The 18,861-nt window shown below is 38.0% G+C and overlaps 1 protein-coding gene across 4 annotated transcripts in view; it reads left to right on the top strand.

The window, feature by feature from the left end:
- Positions 1 to 14,748, top strand: part of IL18RAP (interleukin 18 receptor accessory protein) — a 33,143-nt gene extending 18,395 nt beyond the window's left edge. For 3 of the 4 annotated variants that reach the window (XM_020987891.2, XM_078147375.1, XM_020987892.2), the window contains 4 exons: positions 561 to 712; positions 1,668 to 1,805; positions 13,036 to 13,209; positions 13,363 to 14,748. In XM_020987891.2, coding sequence (XP_020843550.1) covers positions 561 to 712; positions 1,668 to 1,805; positions 13,036 to 13,209; positions 13,363 to 13,751 — 853 coding nt within the window. In that variant the 3' untranslated portion in view covers positions 13,752 to 14,748. The remainder of the gene's footprint in view (positions 1 to 560; positions 713 to 1,667; positions 1,806 to 13,035; positions 13,210 to 13,362) is intronic. The other variant, XM_078147376.1, reaches the window with a different exon arrangement.
- Positions 14,749 to 18,861: the final 4,113 nt, after the last annotated feature.

Below are 18,861 nucleotides of genomic sequence, written 5' to 3'. Positions count from 1 at the left end.
AATATAGTGCTAGAGAAGGCATTCAAAGTTAGAGCTCCTAACTTCCAGTCCTGTACATTTTTTAGCCAGATGGTTGAAATTTGGCCTTCCTCAGGGTCACTGTCTCTTCCATATTGTTGCTATCAAGCCTTAGGACAAGTGCATCCAGCATAATAATCCAGCTTTGACTTCTTATTCCTATTAAATACATCCGGATTGAATCATAAAGACATTCGATCATAGGATCTAGATAAATAAGAGTCTTTAGAAATGGTGTAGGCCAAACCTCTCATTCTGCAGATATAAAACTGTGGACAAAAGACTTCTGTCTTTGGGAGAATGACTTGAGAGAGAGACTTTGGATAGCTAGTGAATAGCAAAGCTAGGGATTCAAACCCAAGTCCTCTGACTCCAAATTCAACACTTTCCTTCCACTTTATGTCACTTCTGAAATAAATTTTTCATTCTTAGGACTATTGATAAGTATACCGAGATGTCAATAGGCTCACAGGAGGTGCCGACATGTATTCTTTGCATAGGTGATGACCTAGATACATGACCGCAGTGTCTTTCTTTCCTAGTATTGACAACCAGGTAGAGAGGCAAACTATATATTATACTGCCTGCTTGAAGCAAGTAACTAAAAAGGATCTACAAAAGACATTTATATGTTTTGCTCAGAATTCTGTGGGGAATACTACATGGACCATCAAGCTGAAACAGAAAAGAGGAGGTAAACCCCAAAGCGTCATGTTAGAGATGTGGTCTATCCATGTCTAAAGGGAAGTGGGTATGAGGCAGGCTTTGTTGTTAAAGAGAAATTTAGTTCTATTTTTAGCTTCACTTCTAACTAACTGCCAACTCCTGGGGACTAATCTTATTGCTCATATTTATTAGGAAGAAAGGAAGAAAAGGAATAAGCATTTATTAAACACCTATTATATACCAGGCACTGTGCTGAGTGTTTTACAAATATTATCTCATTTGATTCTCACAATCACCCTGGGACATAGGTGTTATTATTAACCCCATTTTACATTTCGGGAAATTGAGGTAGACAGAAGTTAAGCATTTTGCCGAGGGTCACTCAGCTAGGAAGTATCTGAGGCTGTCTTAGGTCTTCCTATCTCCAGACCCAATGCTCTGTCTGCTGACTCCAGAAACCAACAGGGCCCTTGTAACAATCTAGACTTCTCTTGAGCAAGTGCCAGTCGTCTGAGAGCTTGCGATCTATCTAATACTCAGGAATGAATGTCCTCAGAGTTCCTGGGCTTCCTCACTCATTCCAAACATGATAAACGTATTATTTTAGAACTGGAAGCGACTTTGAAAGCCATCTGATCCCAACCACCTAACTTTTAAGGGGAGAAAACAAGCCCAGAGAGATTAAATATGTGCCCCAGGTCACATAGGTATTAAGTGGCAAGTTGAGATCCAACACTCAATCCAGGAATCTCTGTACATCTAATACTGCCTTTCATCTAGTTTCCTCCAAAGAGTTAGCACATATGGACAGAGAATGCTTCCGGTGGAGGAGTTTTTATAAAAATGATTGTAAGCTAAAAGGTTCTGTTTGGGAATACAAGTTGCTTTACAATGTATTCTTATGCAAACACGGTCTTTTTTCTAGACCTGTTGCTTTCAACAGTATTCATGGAGAATAACACCTGCGATTTTTTTCTTCCCAGTGCTTTTCACATACATACTATTTGGCACCACTATAACATTGGTGGTAATCCTCTTGACAAGTGCCTTCATCTATCGTTACTGGGTTGAAATAGTCCTTCTGTACCGAACTTACCAAGCCAAGGATGAAACTCTAGGGGGTAAGTTCTGCAGCCTTGGGTTTTCTCTCAAGCATCTGAAATAAATGGTCAATAGTGAGTGGATGTTTGAAAAGGTTTTCTTAGAATTGATAAAGTCTGAATTAATATCAAAGTATATAAAAATATATATATTTTTTCATTTTCTTTATTTTTCTTGCTTTTTTATTTGCAACATGGCTAATATAGAAATATGTTTTACATGACTTCACATGCATAAGGGATGTCATATTGCTTGCCTTCTCAATGGGTAGGGGAACAGCTGGAGCGAAGAACAGAATTGTAACTCACAATAAACAAAACAGATGTTTCAAAAAAAAAGTTCTCTTAACCACTGGCCCATGCTGTTTGAATTGGTAAAATTTGGGGGTTTTTGAGGGGAAATTACCCTTCGTATTACTCCAGCCTTTGTGGGCACTGGTCCAACATGTAATCTAGTGCTACAACAATGTGTAGCAAGAACTCTACCAAGAGAGTCTAGTACTGGCAAGTATTTAATAGGATCATCCTGGCATAAAACAATTACTGATTGCACACAGCTGTCAGCTCTGCTCTGTGTACCTGGATGTCTCTGGTGTGGCACAGGGCATATAGTAGACTTTTAATGTATTTTTTTGCTTTCTTTTATCTTACTTCAACCATGTTCCCTAATCATACCATTAAGCCAGGGTATGTATACGTATTTCTCATATTTGTGAAGGGGCAGATAGGTGGTGGCGCTGTGGATAGAGCACTAAGCCAGGAGTCAGAAAGACCAGAGGTCAAGTCTGACCTCAGACACTTACTATCTGTATGACCTTGGGCAAGTCACTTAACTCCTGCCTACATCAAACTAGAGAAGGAAATGGCAAACCACCCCAGTATCTTTGCCAGGAAAACCCCAAGGACAGTTGGTCCATGGGCTCACAAAGAGTCGGGCATGATCAAATGGCTGAACAAGAAATACTTGTGAAAAGTATTGAGGTTCTCCAATACACCTTCCGAAGTTCTCCTAAGCTCTGGAGAGGGAAGTCAGGTTTATAATACTTGACAATGGGGTGAGCTAATGATAACACAGTAGGAAAATGTTGGCTTATCCATAGGTGGACTATAGACTTTTTAAAAGCCAATTTACATGTTCCCATCGGTGCTCACTGAGGACTGCAATGTGGAGAACACTGGGTAGTGCACAGGATGGTTGTAGAATGACTTTGGAAAAGGAAGAGGGGCTGCGCAGATATAAAATATTCTTCCTGATAAAATATTCCCATCATTTATTTGGAGGTGAGGCTGCATAGTATAGTGGAAAGAGCAAAGGATTTGAAGTCAGAAGAGTTGAGTTTAATTCCAGGCTCTGTCACTTACTGCCTGGATGATATTGTTCAGATTGCTCCATCTCTCTGGTCCTTGTTTTCATCATCTGTACAACAGCCACTAGGATCCCCTTCCAGTGCTAAACTTGTTCCGTGATCTTTTGTTTTTACTGAAGCCCCACCTTTCAATTTTCCGTGTTCTTCAGAGAATTGTGTGCTCTTTATTTTCTTGTTTCTGGATGTCTTTAAGATTAATTTGTGTTACAGACCTTCCCAGGGATGAATTCTATGATTTTCTTATTCCTAAAAAAGGAGAACCAACATGTTTCTTCTTGCCATGCATTGCTTTTTTTTCTTTGTTTTAATTAAGACTGGTTCTTACTATCTCACCCAGTCTGGAAATGCAGGGTCTATTCCACCCTGATTAGCAAGTGAGCTACTCTGTTAGCAATAATCTCTCCCTATCTCAAGTCCTTCCCCATTCTTCACCATCATCATTTTAGCTACCAAATGATTTCCTAAAGTGTGAATCCACATCACCACCCCACTTAAGAAATTCCAAGACCTGCTTTTTTTTTTTTCTGACCTGAACTGGTTTGCCTCTCCTTAGGCAACTTAGTGGTCCTCTTTTCCAAAAGGCTCACCATATTAATGCTGATCTTAATGTGGATAGCTCAGAACTCCCACTCTTGAGATCCGCCACCAGCCTCAGCCTCCCAGGTAGCAGGGATTCCAGGCACACAGCCATTACCCCAGCATAAGTACTCTGAATCAATTCAACAAGAGGTATTTATTAAGTGCTTACTCTGTCCCAGGTGCTCTAAGCACTCCACAACCACAGAAAAAGCAAAAACAGTACCCACTCTCAGAGAGTTTATACTGAATTGAGAAAGACATCTATAAATCAGAACATACAAATTAAATACAAAGAATGTAACCATAGAGGAGATTGCACTATTAACTGGGAGACAAGGAAAAGTCTCCTGCAGGATTGGGTGCTTGAGCTGAGTCTTAAAGAATGCCAGGATTTCCAGAAGTCAGAAATTAGAAAGGAGAGCCTAGAAAACAGCCAATACCAAAGCATGGAGGCAGGAGATGAGGCAGCCAGTATTGCTAGGTTGTAGAGTATATGGAGAAGGATAGAATGCACAAAGATTGAAAAGGTAGGAAGAGGCCAGGATGTAAAGAGCTTTCAATGACAAAGGACTTCATATTCGATACCAATGAAAAGAGAGAGCGATTGGAGTTTCTTAAGCAAGGTGGTGAAATCATTTTGGTAGCTCAGTTGATGATGGTATAGAGTAGGGAAAGATTTGAGACAGGGAAAGCTTTTTGTGATAGACCAAATGAGAAGTCATAAAGGCATGAACTAGGCTGCTATTTGTATGAGTGAAGAGAAAGGAAAATTTGTGAGAGAAATTGTGGACAAGGAAATTATGGGATCTGGCAACTGATCACATATATACATACACACATACATACATACATACATACATACACTATATATACACATATACATATGTAGTGGTCAAGAGAGAGGAGTCAGAGATAATATTGCAGTTAGAAGTCCAGGTGACTGGGGGGATGGTAGTGCCCTGGACAGTAAGACAGGTGTCTAGAACAGATGAGGTCTTGGGGGTAGAGTGGGATAAAATGATGAGTTCTGTTTTAGATAGGTTGAGTTTAAAATGACTGCTTATAGGGAGCTGACAACCTGGCGGCCTTGTGCTTTCCGTAATCCAATCTAAATGCCAAAATTCATAATGAGGTAAAAAATAGTTTCCACAAAAACAAAAGAAAAAGAATGCATGGAAGATAATAATAATAATATTTATTTATACATTGCTTTAAAGTTTTGTAAATTACTGCACATATGATATCTTTAGTTGATTCTTACAATGACTCCCATGGACACTATTACTCCAATCTCATAGATACCAGAGGTTCAAGGAGTTTAAGTGACTTGCTTAGGGTCACAGAATTAGTAATGTCAGAGGTAAGATTTGAACCCCAGCTTTTCCTATTTCTAGATTGAACCTTTTCCCCACCATTTCATGCCATTACTTAGACGAGATCTATTATGGAAAAAACTTTTAGAAACTGTAGTCAGAAATATGTGATGGAAGGGGCTGGGGATAGGGGAACGCAGATTTCATTTCCTTTTGTTGTTCAGTTGTTTCAGTAGTGTCTGCTTCTTTGTGACCTTATTTAGGGTGTTCTTGGCAAAGATACTGGAATATTTTGCCATTTTTTTTCCCTCCAGCTCATTTTACAGATGAGGAAACTGAAGTAAACAGGGTTAAGTGTCTTGTCTAGGGTTACATAGCTAGAAAGTATCTGAAGCTGGATTTGAACTCAGGTCTTCCTGGCTCCAGGCCAGGCTTTCTATCACTAAACCATTTAGCTGCCCTTGATTTAATTTCTAGTTGGGCCAAAATAAATTTGACCCCACGACACCTGGGCTTTGTAGTTTTAGTAATTGGTTTTAAAACATTCTTTCAACAGGTACTGTAGGATTTGTTTTAGTAGAAACCACAGAGTAACTACACACGATCCTTATTCAAAAGAATTACAGCACAAAAAATTCTTTTACACTTTGCAAAGATGAAGTAGCCCATTCTAAAACATTAAAAATGGCTTGTTTATTTTTTCATTTTAAGACTGATAGTGGCTTAGTGATCAAGGAACTGACTTTTAAACTTAAGGAAATTATTTATCTCACTGCTTCTCATTTTCTCATCTGCAAAATGAGGGAGGGTGATTACAAACCAAATGTCTCTTCAGCTCTTAAATTATTTTATTTATTTATTAATTTTGCCATCTAGTCCTGAATTTCAAAGTCATATTTTTAGAGCAGTAATATAGTGCCCTCTGCTGGCAAAATTCAGAAACTTTCTTTGAATTCCGGTTAATTTATTCATTTATTATGTACTTGCTATTTATCAGGGCTAGGTGGTACAGTGGATATATGTCAGAAAGACTCCTCTTTCTGAGTTCAAATCTGGCCTCAGACACTTACTAGCTGTAAGTTACTTAATCCTGTTTGCTTCAGTTGCTCATTTGTAAAAATGAGCTGGAGAAAGAAACGGCAAATAACTCCAGTATCTTTGCCAAGAAAATCCAAAATGGGGTAACAGAGAGTCAGGCACAACTTAACAACAACAACAAGAGAAAATCTTGGAGGACATCTATAATTAGCAGATAAAACATGGCTGAAGACCCACCAAAGAAGAATTGAAAAGTGCTAGTCATGCAGGTAGGAGGAGAAAAAGAGGCAACAGTTTTACAAAAGCCCAGAAAGGAAAAAAATATGTAGGAAGAGAGAGTAGTGAACAATATCAAATGCTACAGTCAGGTCAAGAAGGATGAGGACTGAAAAAAAAGCCATTGGACTTTGCAATTAAAATATCATTGGATGTTTGGGAGTTCAATCAGTAAATTGACCAAAAAACAACTATTACAATAAGAGCTAAGGGTACAAAGCAAAAACCAAAATACCCTTTAATGGCTTACATTCTAATGGGAGAGACATTATATGTAGGTACATGCAATTTAGATGCAAAGTATGTACAAGAAACCAAAAAATAAAATAAAATTGAATAAAAAAAACCAACTAAAGCAGATACAAGGTAATCATAGAGGGGAATTATCAGCTGGAGGTATCAGGAAAAGTATCTTGCTGACAGTCCCACTTAGGCTGAGGCTAAGGTGGAGAAGAGTATTCCATATGTAGGAGGCAGCCAGGGCAAAGGCAGTGGAAAAGGGAGCATCCGGTTTGAGGAACAAGAAGGAGGCCAGTATTGCTGGATTGTAGAGTGCGGGAAAATGAGTAATGTTTAAGATACTGAAAAGGTAGGAAGGTGCCAGGTTGTGAAGAGCTTTGACTGTCAAAAGACATGGCCAGACTTCTCTGTTAGGAAAATCATTTTGAGAGCTGTGTGGAAGATGACTTGCAGTGGAGAAAGTCTTCAGGAAGGCAGACCAATTAAAAGATTATCTTAATGGTCCAGGCTAGAGCAGTTTCACTTGAGGTTAGATTCTAGATTAGGAGGTAAGAAGGGACTGAGAGCTGAAGTGGTTCAGTGTAGATGGCTCAGATTTTTTCTAGAATGTGGCCACAAAAAGGAGTAGGGGTAGAAAATGCTAGCTTTGAAGGGCTGGCAGGGTCAAGTAAAGGTTTTTAAGGATGGCAGACATTCAGCTATCTTTGTAGACAGTAGGAAAGGAACCATGGGATAGAAAGAGACTGGAATTGAGAGATCTAGGTGATGACTGGAATAGCAAACTACAAGAGAGGATTAGAGGGGATAAGATCAAAGGGTCAAGTTGAAGGGTGAGCTTTGGCAAGGGGAAAGGCCTCCCCTTTGGAGATTAAAATAGATGAAAGAATAGGGGATAATTTTAGGGGTTTTTTAAGATGGAGAATCAGAATTTAGGATTCGATTTTAGAATTACATGGAGATTTAGAATTTGGAAATTAGAATTGGCTCTTGGCAAATGGCCTCAATTTTCTCAGTAAAGTTTTAGATTACTTTTAAATTACTTTAGTACTGCAAAAGATCTGATATTTCAGTATTGTGGGTACGCATTGAGTTACAGAATCACAGAATTTGAGAATCAGAAGGAACTTCTGAGACTATATACTCTAACCCATACATGAATGGAATCCTTACTACAACATACCTAACAAGTGGCTTGAAGACTTTCTTGAAGACTTTCAAAGAGAGGGAACCCAAAACCTCTAAACCTTAGTAGTCTCCATGATTTAGTATGGCCAGAAAATGTATCACTCCATGGCCAGCCTTCTGGTGATGAGTCTCTGGACTTAGTTTTATGCCCACTAAGCTGGCTTAGTCTATCTGGTTTCCCCAGCTGCACAATCTATCTTCAAGTTTACTCTTGGGGCCTTTCTAGCTTGGAAGGACTTGACAAAGATTTCACTCTGTTGATGGAAGAACACAAACTCACCTCCACTCCTTAATAAAGCATTAAAATGGCAGTCTTTTAAATTGCTGTCATATTGGGTCAACTGAAACCTATGCAAAACTTGGTGATACTAGGACTCCATTGTTGTGAGGGTATACCATAAAGTGCTGAGCTATAATAATACCTGTGAATGAGTAGAAACCAGGAAGTATGCTAAGAGCACCAATAAAATATAAATGGATTTAGGGGTTTAAAAATGACCCTTCTTCTGGATTTTATCTCTTCTTCAGGGTTTTGTGATACTGTTCTCTCCTGGTCCTATTTCCTACCTATCTGATGAGTCTTCTCCACCCTCCTTTGCTGGATTTTCATCCAGGTGAAACCCATTAACCTTGTGATCCTAAAGGTCTACTATTGCCCTTTTTTCTTTTTTCTTGCTTGGTGATCTTGCCAGCTTTCTTGTATTCAATTACTTCTAAGAGGATAATTCTAAGATCTATTTATCCAGCTCTAACCATCTCCTGACCTCCAGTCTCACATCACTAACTCTCCTATTAGACATCTCAAATTAAATGTTCACAGACATTCAATTCAATTAGTTCAAAACAGAGCTCATTATATTTCTCTTCAAACTCTCCCCATTTCCCAACTTTCCCTTTACTCTCAAGGGCATAATCATCCTCCTAATCATTTCAGGCTATTGACCTCAGTGTCATCCTCTATTCTTCACTCCACATTTACCCCATCTATTCAATTTTTTGCTAGGTGCTACAAAGCACATCTTCCCTCCTCTGACATAGCCCTGGTACAAAACCTTCACCTCACTACTGGACTATTGAAATAGCTCTCTAGTTTTTTGGTTGTTGTTCCCCCCCCCCCCCCGTGCCTTCAGTCTCTTCTCTACCCAGTTGCCAATGTGATCTTTCTAAAGCAAAGATTTGACCATACCATGCCCCCTATTCAATGAACTCCAGTGGCTACCTATTATATTCAGGATCAGATATAAAATTCTTTGTCATTTAAAGCCCTTCCCAACCAGGGTCCTTTATACTTTTCCAGTTTTCTTACACTTTACTCCCTCCATGTGTTCTATATTTCAGCAACATAGTCCTTCTTGCTATTCCTTGAATACAACGCTCCCTCTCCCAACTCAGGACCTTTTCATTGACTATCTCCCATGCCTGGAATGTTCTCTCTCCTCATCTCCTATCTCTAGGTTTCTTGTAAGACTTAGCCCAAATACCACTTTCTGCAAGAAGTTTTTCCCAACCCCTTTTCCTACCCTACCACTGTTAGTGTCTCCCCCTGAGATTTTTTTTCCAATTTCCTCTGCACATATCTCATACATATTTAATTGTTGGCATATTGTCTTCCCCCAATTGAGGGTAAAGACTGTTTTTTATCTTTCTTTGTATCCACAGTGCTTAGAATAGTGAGATATATATATACGTATATGTGTGTCTCTCTCTACATGTATATGCATACATATATACAAATATGTACATATATACAAATATGTACATATACATATATGTACATGTATACATGTATATACACATATATGTGTATATACCTGTATATACACATATACATATATGTATATACATGTATACACATATATGTGTATACATGTATATACATATATACATACATGTATATATGTAATTACTTAGTAAATGCTTGTTGACTACCTGAATGACATAGAAAGATTCTACATTAAATTATGATGATAACCATCATTATAATTATAATTATCACAGTCATCATTATTGAATAATAAGCCTAGAGCTGAAAGGGACCTTAGAAGTCATATAGTCCAAGCCCTCATCTTTCAGATAAGAAAACTGAGACCTGAGGAAGTTAAATGACTTAACCAAAGCTACCTAGGTAGCAAACATCAGATGCAGAATTCGAACCCTGTTCCTCTGACTCCAGAGCCAGTATTCTTTCCACCTCTCATATACGAATATAGAACACCATTTAACACATGTCCAAAATTTGGTAAAGGAAGTAAATATACCTTGTGAATCATTTAGAATCCTGTAATAAGAGTGATCATTTATGCCTACTTAATATAATTATAGTTTCATGTTTATATAATGTGTTGTAATTTAGCATTTTCCTCACATTAACACTGGGAGGTTGCCAATACAAATGTAATTCCCATTTTACAGATGAGAAACCAAGGCTTTGATTTCATATTTACTCTTACTCATCACCAACATCAATTTCATCATCATTTTCATCATTACTGTTGCTAGGTGACTTAGCACGGTCACAAAACTCATTCAAGCTAAAGCAAGAAAATAGGTCTTTCTTCTCTGATGCCAAATCCAATGTTATCGTTTTATACATTTCAAAGCACTCTCGCATCTGTTCTCTTATTTACGTATCACAATATTCCTGTGACATGGGTAGAGCTGTATTATCTTCACTTTACAAACATACAAAATGAGATTCCAAGAAATTAAGTGACTTGTCCCCCAAGGCCTCATAGCAAGCTAGGGACAAGGCCAACATTAAAATCCAGACAACACTACTTTAATTGTGTGTTAGTTTTGCTAGCACTTTTTCCATAGAGCTTTGAAGATGGAAATTGCTATTAAAAATAAAGAAGTTTATGGGAGAGTAAGTGTAAGTATAATAAAAGCCAGATAATTATAGGTAATTAACTATTATTGCTACCTGGGCAAAATGTCATTACAATGAACTTTAAGGAGGAACTCAAGTTGTGTTGTTTTGATTTCTGGAATTTCTTGTGTGAAACTTCACTTTTAAATAAGTGGACCATTGACTGGCATTCATAGAAAACTTCATTTTAAAGAGTTGATGGTGGTAGTAGTATTTTATTTTATTGTATTGCTATTTTTTGGTGTTACAATGGAATTCCCTGCAATGGTGTAAGGCCTATAATTAGCTGTTTATAACTTTAAACCAATACTAACCCACAAAATTTGTAAACTAGGTGGCATTGTGAATAAAATGCTGGAGGTAGAGTCAGAAAGACCTGATCAGATTCGGCCTCAGACCCTTACTAGCTATGTGATGCTGGGCAAGTCATTTAATCCTGTTTGCCTTAGTTCCTCATCTGTAAAATGAGCTGGAGAAGGAAATGGCAAACTACTCCAGTATCTTTGCCAAGAAAACTCCCAAAAGAGGTCACAAAGAGTTGGATATAATTGAAAAATATCTAAACAACAACAAACAACAACCTCCAAAATTAGGGAAAATGTTTGATGGATCAGGTAGTGGAAGCTGAGGTTGGTAGATCCCTTGAGCTCAGCAATTCTGAGCTATAAAGGGCTAAGATGATCACACTAAATTCTGAATCAATATGGTGAATCCTTGGCAACTTACATGAGGAAGAAGGGAAACTACCCAGGTCAGAAATGGAGTAGGTCAAAAAGTGCCTATGATGATCAACAGTAGGATCGGACCTGTAAGTGGACACTGCATTTCCAACCTAGGTAAAATTGGAAAATCCAGTTTTATTTTCTTTTAATTGAAAAAAAGAGTGTTTGGGTAAGATAATTAGTTGCTGTCAGTCATGATGCTGATGGAGACAACAGAGGACTGCTATCTGTATCATTAGATAATGAATATATTTATATATCTAATGGACTAGATAATTAGATAATGGAAATATTTGGGTCAAACGCTAGTGTGAACACTTATCAGCTAGTTACATTACCTCTTAAAATTTCCTTACCCCTAAAATGGGAAAATCAAAGCTAATTTATCTCAGAGCTGGTCTCAGATAAAAAGCTGTGGAAACCTTTAAGTCCACTAAAATAAAGTCCACTATTATATCTGAACAGAAAGCAAATCATCAGTTTTTAACGCCATCACTCTTCTCACATATTTGCCTTTTCCGTCTAATAAATATTGATGAATTCAGTTACCATTTTCCAACAAATTAGAATGATTGGTTTGTGTTATGATAAGATCCTGAAACATCATTTGATTACCCAACTCAAATCCAAGCATTCACCTACAATGAAAAAGTATCTACTCTACTATGCCCTTGACATAGTGATTGGTATATCTCATGATTTCTTCTTGAGAGAGGGACTACATGAGGGATTTCAGGTAAGATTTTTTTACCCAAGCAAGCCAACAACTGTTTCATCATTTATAATCCAACAAGGAGCATTAAAGGATTAAATGACTGGCCCAGGGTCACACAGACCCTTACTTATGTTGAAGGTAAGACTTGAACACAGATCTTCCTAACTCCAGGCTAGTAATATTGGTCATTAAAGGAGCATGTCAGCCTTTTAAATATTTATTATTAACTAATTTATTGTTCAGTCATTTTTCAATTGTGTCCAATTCTTTGTGATCCCATTTGGGGTTTTCTTGGCAATGATATTGGATATATTTCCTTCTCTAGATTATTTTACAGATGAGGAAGGGGAGGCAAACAGGTGCCCAGGATCACACAGCTAGTAAATGTCTAAGGCCAGTTTTGAACTCCAGGCCCAGCACTCTATCTACTGTTCAACCTATCTGCCTCACCAATTAATTAGTAATAATTATTTAAAAATTATTAATAGTTAATGTAATTCATTATTAATTAATGACTGACATAGCACTTTAAGATGTGCAAAGTATTTCATATGTATTATTATTTGATAAACAAAATCAGTATATAAATATACACTTTTTCATGTAATCTATGTAAGCATATGGATGTATCTGTTTTATATGATAGACAGCTAGGTGGCTCAGTGGATAGAGTACTGGGCCTGGAGTCAGGAAGGCTCATGTTTTCGAGTTCCAATCTGGCCTCAGACTAGCTATGTGACCCTGGGCAAGTCACTCAATCCTGTTTGCCTTAGTTTTCTCATCTGTAAAATGAGTTGGAGAAGGCAATGGGAAACCACTCCAATATCTTGACCAAGAAAACCCCAAATGGAATTACAAAGGATCAGACACAACTAACACATTTCAATTATACATGATATTAAAATAGAAAACGGATTAAATTCCCCCCCCCTTTTTTCCCCCATCAGATAGAAAAGAATTTGATGCCTTTGTGTCTTATGCTAAACAAGACTCCTTTGATAGCCTGGACTCTTCATCTCTGAATGAGGAAAGCTTTGCAGTGGATTTACTCCCTAAAGTGTTGGAAAAAAAATATGGATACACCTTGTGTTTGTTTGAAAGGGATGTGATCCCAGGTGGAGGTAAGTGGGTATAGGCAGAGTTTCCTTCCTTACCTGGGCATCTGTGCTTTTAGCACCCTCTGGATTTCATGGAGGACACCCAGACCCCTGACGCTTGAGTGTGAGGGGTGTCACAGAGTACACAAAACAAAATACTTGTTTCTTTCCCTCCAGCTTACACAGAAGATATTGTGAAAATCATCAAGCAGAGTAGGAGAGTCATTTGTGTCCTGAGCCCCAGCTATGTGAGCAGCCCCACTGTCTTTGAACTGCAAGCCGCAGTCAATCTTGCCCTGGAAGACCAAACATTGAAACTCATTTTAATTAAATTCTCTCCCTTCAAAGAGCCAGATTCTTTACCTCACCGAGTGAAGAAAGCCCTTAATGTACTTCCCACCATCACTTGGAGAAGTTCAAAATCAGCACCTTCAAATTCCCGATTCTGGAACTGCGTTCGCTACCATATGCCTGTGAAAAACCATCAGAGATTAGGAGAGAAAGGGTGCAAGATTTTTCCAAGAATTTTCTCATTAAGAAAAAAAAAGGAAAATAATTCACTATGAGAGAAACCACTGGGAGGCGCTACTGGCTTAAGGAATGGTAAAATTAGAGGAGCTACTTCCTGCCTTCCCACGGGACTGCAGGGAATGCATTGGAAGTATTCCTACAAGTCAGTGGCAAACCTGTGGACAGAGCAGCAAACTTAGGACAGCATTGTACAACCTTAGGCTTCCTTCACTGGAAAGGGAGTACATCCCCCAAGCTCCATGTTGCCCATAATCCAAGGGTTTTTGGCTTTCCTCCACTCTTGTATGGGAGTGAATTTAACAGCAGGACATATATTGTCATTTCAAATGATTAGTGGATATATTGTATTCATGACTTTTTTTTCCGTCTGCTGACAAAATCAAATAAAGGTGTTGCATTTGAAATGATTATCACCCCAGATGAAGGTTTCTTGGCGGAGTTACTGCTCATTGCTCCCCTGACTGCTCTAAGGTGTTGGGAAGGAGGGGGTGTGGATGGAGAAAGCAGACGGGTGTGACCACAAGGCAGAATAAAAACTGGGATGGCCTTAAATACCCAAGCCAGTGACTAAAAAGATAAGCAGCCTGGGGGGCAGGTGTGAATAATAGGGAGACAGCGTGGTGGAGCAGAAAGGACACCACGTAGAAAGACGGAGGTTGTAGTCTCAAGCTGGCCACTAAGTTAATTTTTAAAGTTAATTACTTTAAGCAATCCACTACACATCTCGGGACCTCTTCATCTGTACAGTGAAAGTAGCGCTATGTAACCACAAAAGACACTTCCACTTCTGAGATTTGATGATTTCAAGAATGGGGACACCAGGAGTCAGAAATGAAGAACAGAGGAAGGAAGCTGGAGCCAACTCTCAACAGTTTGGGAGAAATGATTGTTAAATTTTCAGTGTGGCTATTTAAATCCTGGAAACTGGGAAATGCTATACACATCAGGGCTTGGTTTATTATTTTGTTGATTTGTAAATTTAAGAAAGTAGTGGAAAAAATGTTAATAATGCAAATTAAACTTAAAAGTGTGTCCTGTGTACTTTTTTTTTTTTAAAGAAAGCCAGTTGTTAAATACCACTAGGTCTGGGATTCAGGCAAGAATGTGTCAAAAAAAAAAAAAGAAGAATGTGTAGGACAGACAGATGCTAGGCAGAGTTTGTCTAACAGATACAGGACATCAGTAGCTATAACAATTCATTTCATTTATATGGCACTATCTAGTTTACAAAGAACTTTCTCATCATTTCATAGGATCCTCAGAACAACACTTCGAAGTAAGCAGACTAGGGTTTCATGGAAGGGAGCTCATCAATTAATCAACAAACATCTAATAAGTGCCTACTATGTTCCAGATTGTGTATTAATTGCTGGAGATACAAAGGCAAAAATGAAACAGTCTTTCCCTTCAAGGAATTTACATTCTATCCAGTGAGAGAATACACAAATGAATATGAAATAGGGATGGAACTAGACCACATTAAATTGGAGGAACTGGGGTGTTTAGCCAGGAGGAAAAAAAAACCAACATAAAAAGCATTCAAATATTTAAAGATGTATAGTGTGGCCAAAAAGATTAGACTGAAAATTTCTCTTCCCCAGAGGACAGAAATAAGAGTACAGAAGTTTCAAAGAAAAACACTCAAGTTTGATGCAAGAAGAAAAAAAGAATCTATGTTATAATTACAGTCAAATGGTCTGCCTGAGAAGCTGGTGGGTTCTTATTCACCAGAACTCTTCAAGCAAATGAAGGATGGATAACCAATGGTTACAGAGGGGATCCTTGCTCCATCATGTGCTGGTCTCTGAGGAAACTTAGAGCTCTGAGGTTGTGTGATTCCAATTTTACAAATCAGGCTCACAAAGTTAAGTGACTGACTTGCTTAAAGTCACACAGCCAGTAAATGGAAGGCCTGGAACTAAAACTCAGGTCTTCTGACTGCCCAGAGTTCTTTTGACTCCACCGTCAGTAAACAAACAAATAAATGAAGTTTTGTGCTGAAACAACTGCTTTCTGAGACTGGAGCTCTTGGCACAGTTCCTAAACTGGTCTTTGACTACGGTTAGAATAAGTGCACAGCACTTGGAGAAATAGACAAAGCATTTGTTAAGGATTTACTATGTCCCAGGCACTTTGTTAATCACTGGGGAGACAAGGAAGATAGATAGGCCTTGCCAACAAGGACCTTGCTTTCTTATTGGGGAACATATTCCCCAGAAAGAGAGCCAGAAAGGAGGAAGGGGAGTTGAGAGGGAGAATGGAGCAGGAGAAGAAAAGGAGGAGTCAGGAGAGTCTAAGTGTCAGATCAATTGATCAAGCAACCAATAAACATTTATTAAGAACCTATTGTATATTTATTAGGGCAGTTAGATGGTGCAATGGATAGAGACTCCTCTACCTGAGTTCAAATCTGACCTCAGACATTTACTAGCTGTGTGACCCTGGGCAAGTCACTTAACCCTGTTGGCCTCAGTTTCTCATCTGTAAAAGAGGCTGGATAAGGAAATGGCAAACTACCCCAATATCTTTGCCAATAAAACCCCAAATGGAATTTCAAAGATTTGGACGTGACTGAAATGACTGAAGAACAACCTAGCCCCTGTTATGTTCCACGCACTGTGCTAAGTGCTGGGAACACAAAAAGAGGCAAAAAATAGTTCCTGCTCTCAAGGAACTTACAATTTAGAAGGCTAGGGTCCTTCTTAAAATGTGGTTCTGGGGAAGAAGTCATCAATCAGGTGGGAAGGGTCTCAGGGTTGAGGCTTCTCTCCAGTGTGGCGATATGGCAAGGGAAGAGAAAGAGGGGGAATCCATAGAGAGAGATTCCACACATGCATGACTTAATGCATTGTTCTTCTTGTGGTAGGTGCTCATTAAATATTTATTGGATGAATAGAGTCATAGATGAGAGGAAAACTAGTCTGATATAGTTGAGATTAATTTCATTCTACACAAAGTTCCTCTTTGGTGACTCATAAAGGTGTGGAAATATTAGTGGGTTCTTCCTAGTTGTGCTACTAGACCACAAGTGCTGGCATGTTCTGCCTTACTGGGAAGACTTCTAGTATGGTCCTGGCAATAGATTATAACTGCTGAATACAGAAAGGCTCATCACCAGTCAGCTGGCCACTTGGTGACGAATTCTTTCGCTAATGGTCCTCAGTCTTATGAAGCCCTTGTCTGCTTCTCTAGTCATGGAGGCCAAATGGTGGGATGCTAAGCATTTTTAGACTTATCTATATTACTTCTACATTACCCATCCCACTCCAACAATTCTCCAGTCAGCTACTCCAGGTTCTATATACTTTATAGGTAAAAATCTTTGCTAAATCTTTGCCAAACCACCAAAGTATTTACTTGTATTAATCAGGCAGAAGACAAACATAGTTCAAAACAAAGCCATTTAAGGAAATAGCAATGTAGAAAGAAATAATAATAGTGACTCTCCCTATAAACCTTGTGCTCACTCCCACAATTAAACATTCCTTAGTGGTAAGAGTGGACCTACATAGGTATAATGCATGGATTATCCACACATAAGGATACATGTGACCAAAGCATACATACAGAAAGGTACACATACAAGGGAATGCATTCATGGAAGGGAAATTCATACTCAATAGTACAAAGCTGTCAATGTCTTCTAACAATGTGATTGTGCTCATCTCTGGTGTATTGTTCTGTGAACTGAACAAGTTATCCCTTCCACATTTCAGGGGTTAGGAGTACAGCACTCCCACTATCTGAAAAATCCAAGTAAAATTTTTTGGTCCTCCCTTTGTACCAGAGAAGTCTGAATTATTATGATATTAAAAGATAAATTATGTTGATATTATATAATACTACAAATATATTTTATGTATTTCTGAGTTTCTAAACTTTTTCTCTGTTGTCTGCAGCTTCTGCAAAACTCCCTCAAAATTCCCATTTAATTTTTTATGTCAACCCACAATTATCAAAACTGCAATGGTGAAAGTCGAAATGTGAAAGGGATAATTGTATTTGATTTATCACAGTCTTTCCTGAGTCTCTCAATTCAATGATCATCTAATTTATTCAGTTCTAAAGGGTTTTTTTTCTTTAAATATGTACACTACTAAGTAAATTACCTCAAAATGAAAAAAGAACTATGATATCATATTGAAGAGACTCAAGTAATCTCCCCTTCCATACTATTCCTTCACTCTCACCCCATCTATCATGTACCTCACTTCTATAAGAATAGAAGTGGCTATGCTATGTGGGAAATTTTAACAGGCTTTTGGCCTTTGTCAAACTTCCTCCTAGTAAAAAAATCACAGCCTGTTCTCTCTCTCTCTCTCTCTCTCTCTCTCTCTCTCTCTCTCTCTCTCTCTCTCTCTCTATATATATATATATATATATATATATATATATATGTATATATATATGTGTGTGTGTGTGTGTGTGTGTGTGTGTACACACACACACACATTAAATTAATTATTGGTACTATAAATGTGAGATTTTTATCAAGTGATCAATGAGCTGACTACTGGAGGGACTGAATTGAATCATCTTGACATTCTTGTCCCAGACAAAACCAAAAGACAAAACAGAAAATTCAGCTTTAGGATGGCTCACAGGTCCTCCTTGGAAAGGTAAATAAAGAAACAGGACAGGTTGGCTTTTTGTTGCAGTGAAAGCAATATGAAACATCACTTCATGGAACATGTGGTTATCTCATATTTTAATGTCCAAGATAATAATTTGCAAATAGAACAATGAAAGTAATTTCAGCTTATGAACTAACATCTATTTCAAAAGTTGAGGAGTCAGGGAAATTCTACAGAGAAATCAAGAATGCCCTCCAAGTTATATCAACCTATATTTTGATATCCTATAATTTTAATCCAAATGTGGGAATAAGGAAGAATGGAAAATACATTGGTAAATATGATTCAGGAATAAGAAACAAGAAGGACATAATTTTGCAAAGAAGTTTCACATTAATATATCATGAATACTTTCTTCCAGAACTAAAGAAGATGCTGTAAGCACCAAATAGCAACCAAAAATTAAAATGATAATATTTTGATAGAAAGGAAATGACTCTTTTACTGGTGTGGGAGTCATTCAGAAATCAGCCAGATTATCAAATTGTTAGAACAAAGATTAAAATCAATT

The sequence above is a fragment of the Phascolarctos cinereus genome, unplaced genomic scaffold, assembly GCF_003287225.1.
Source record: "Phascolarctos cinereus isolate Bilbo 61053 unplaced genomic scaffold, phaCin_HiC Scaffold_7;HRSCAF=346, whole genome shotgun sequence".
In the NCBI taxonomy this organism is placed as follows: Eukaryota; Metazoa; Chordata; class Mammalia; order Diprotodontia; family Phascolarctidae; genus Phascolarctos; species Phascolarctos cinereus.
Note: the sequence above shows the minus strand (reverse complement) of the source record. Positions and strands in the feature narration are given on the sequence as shown.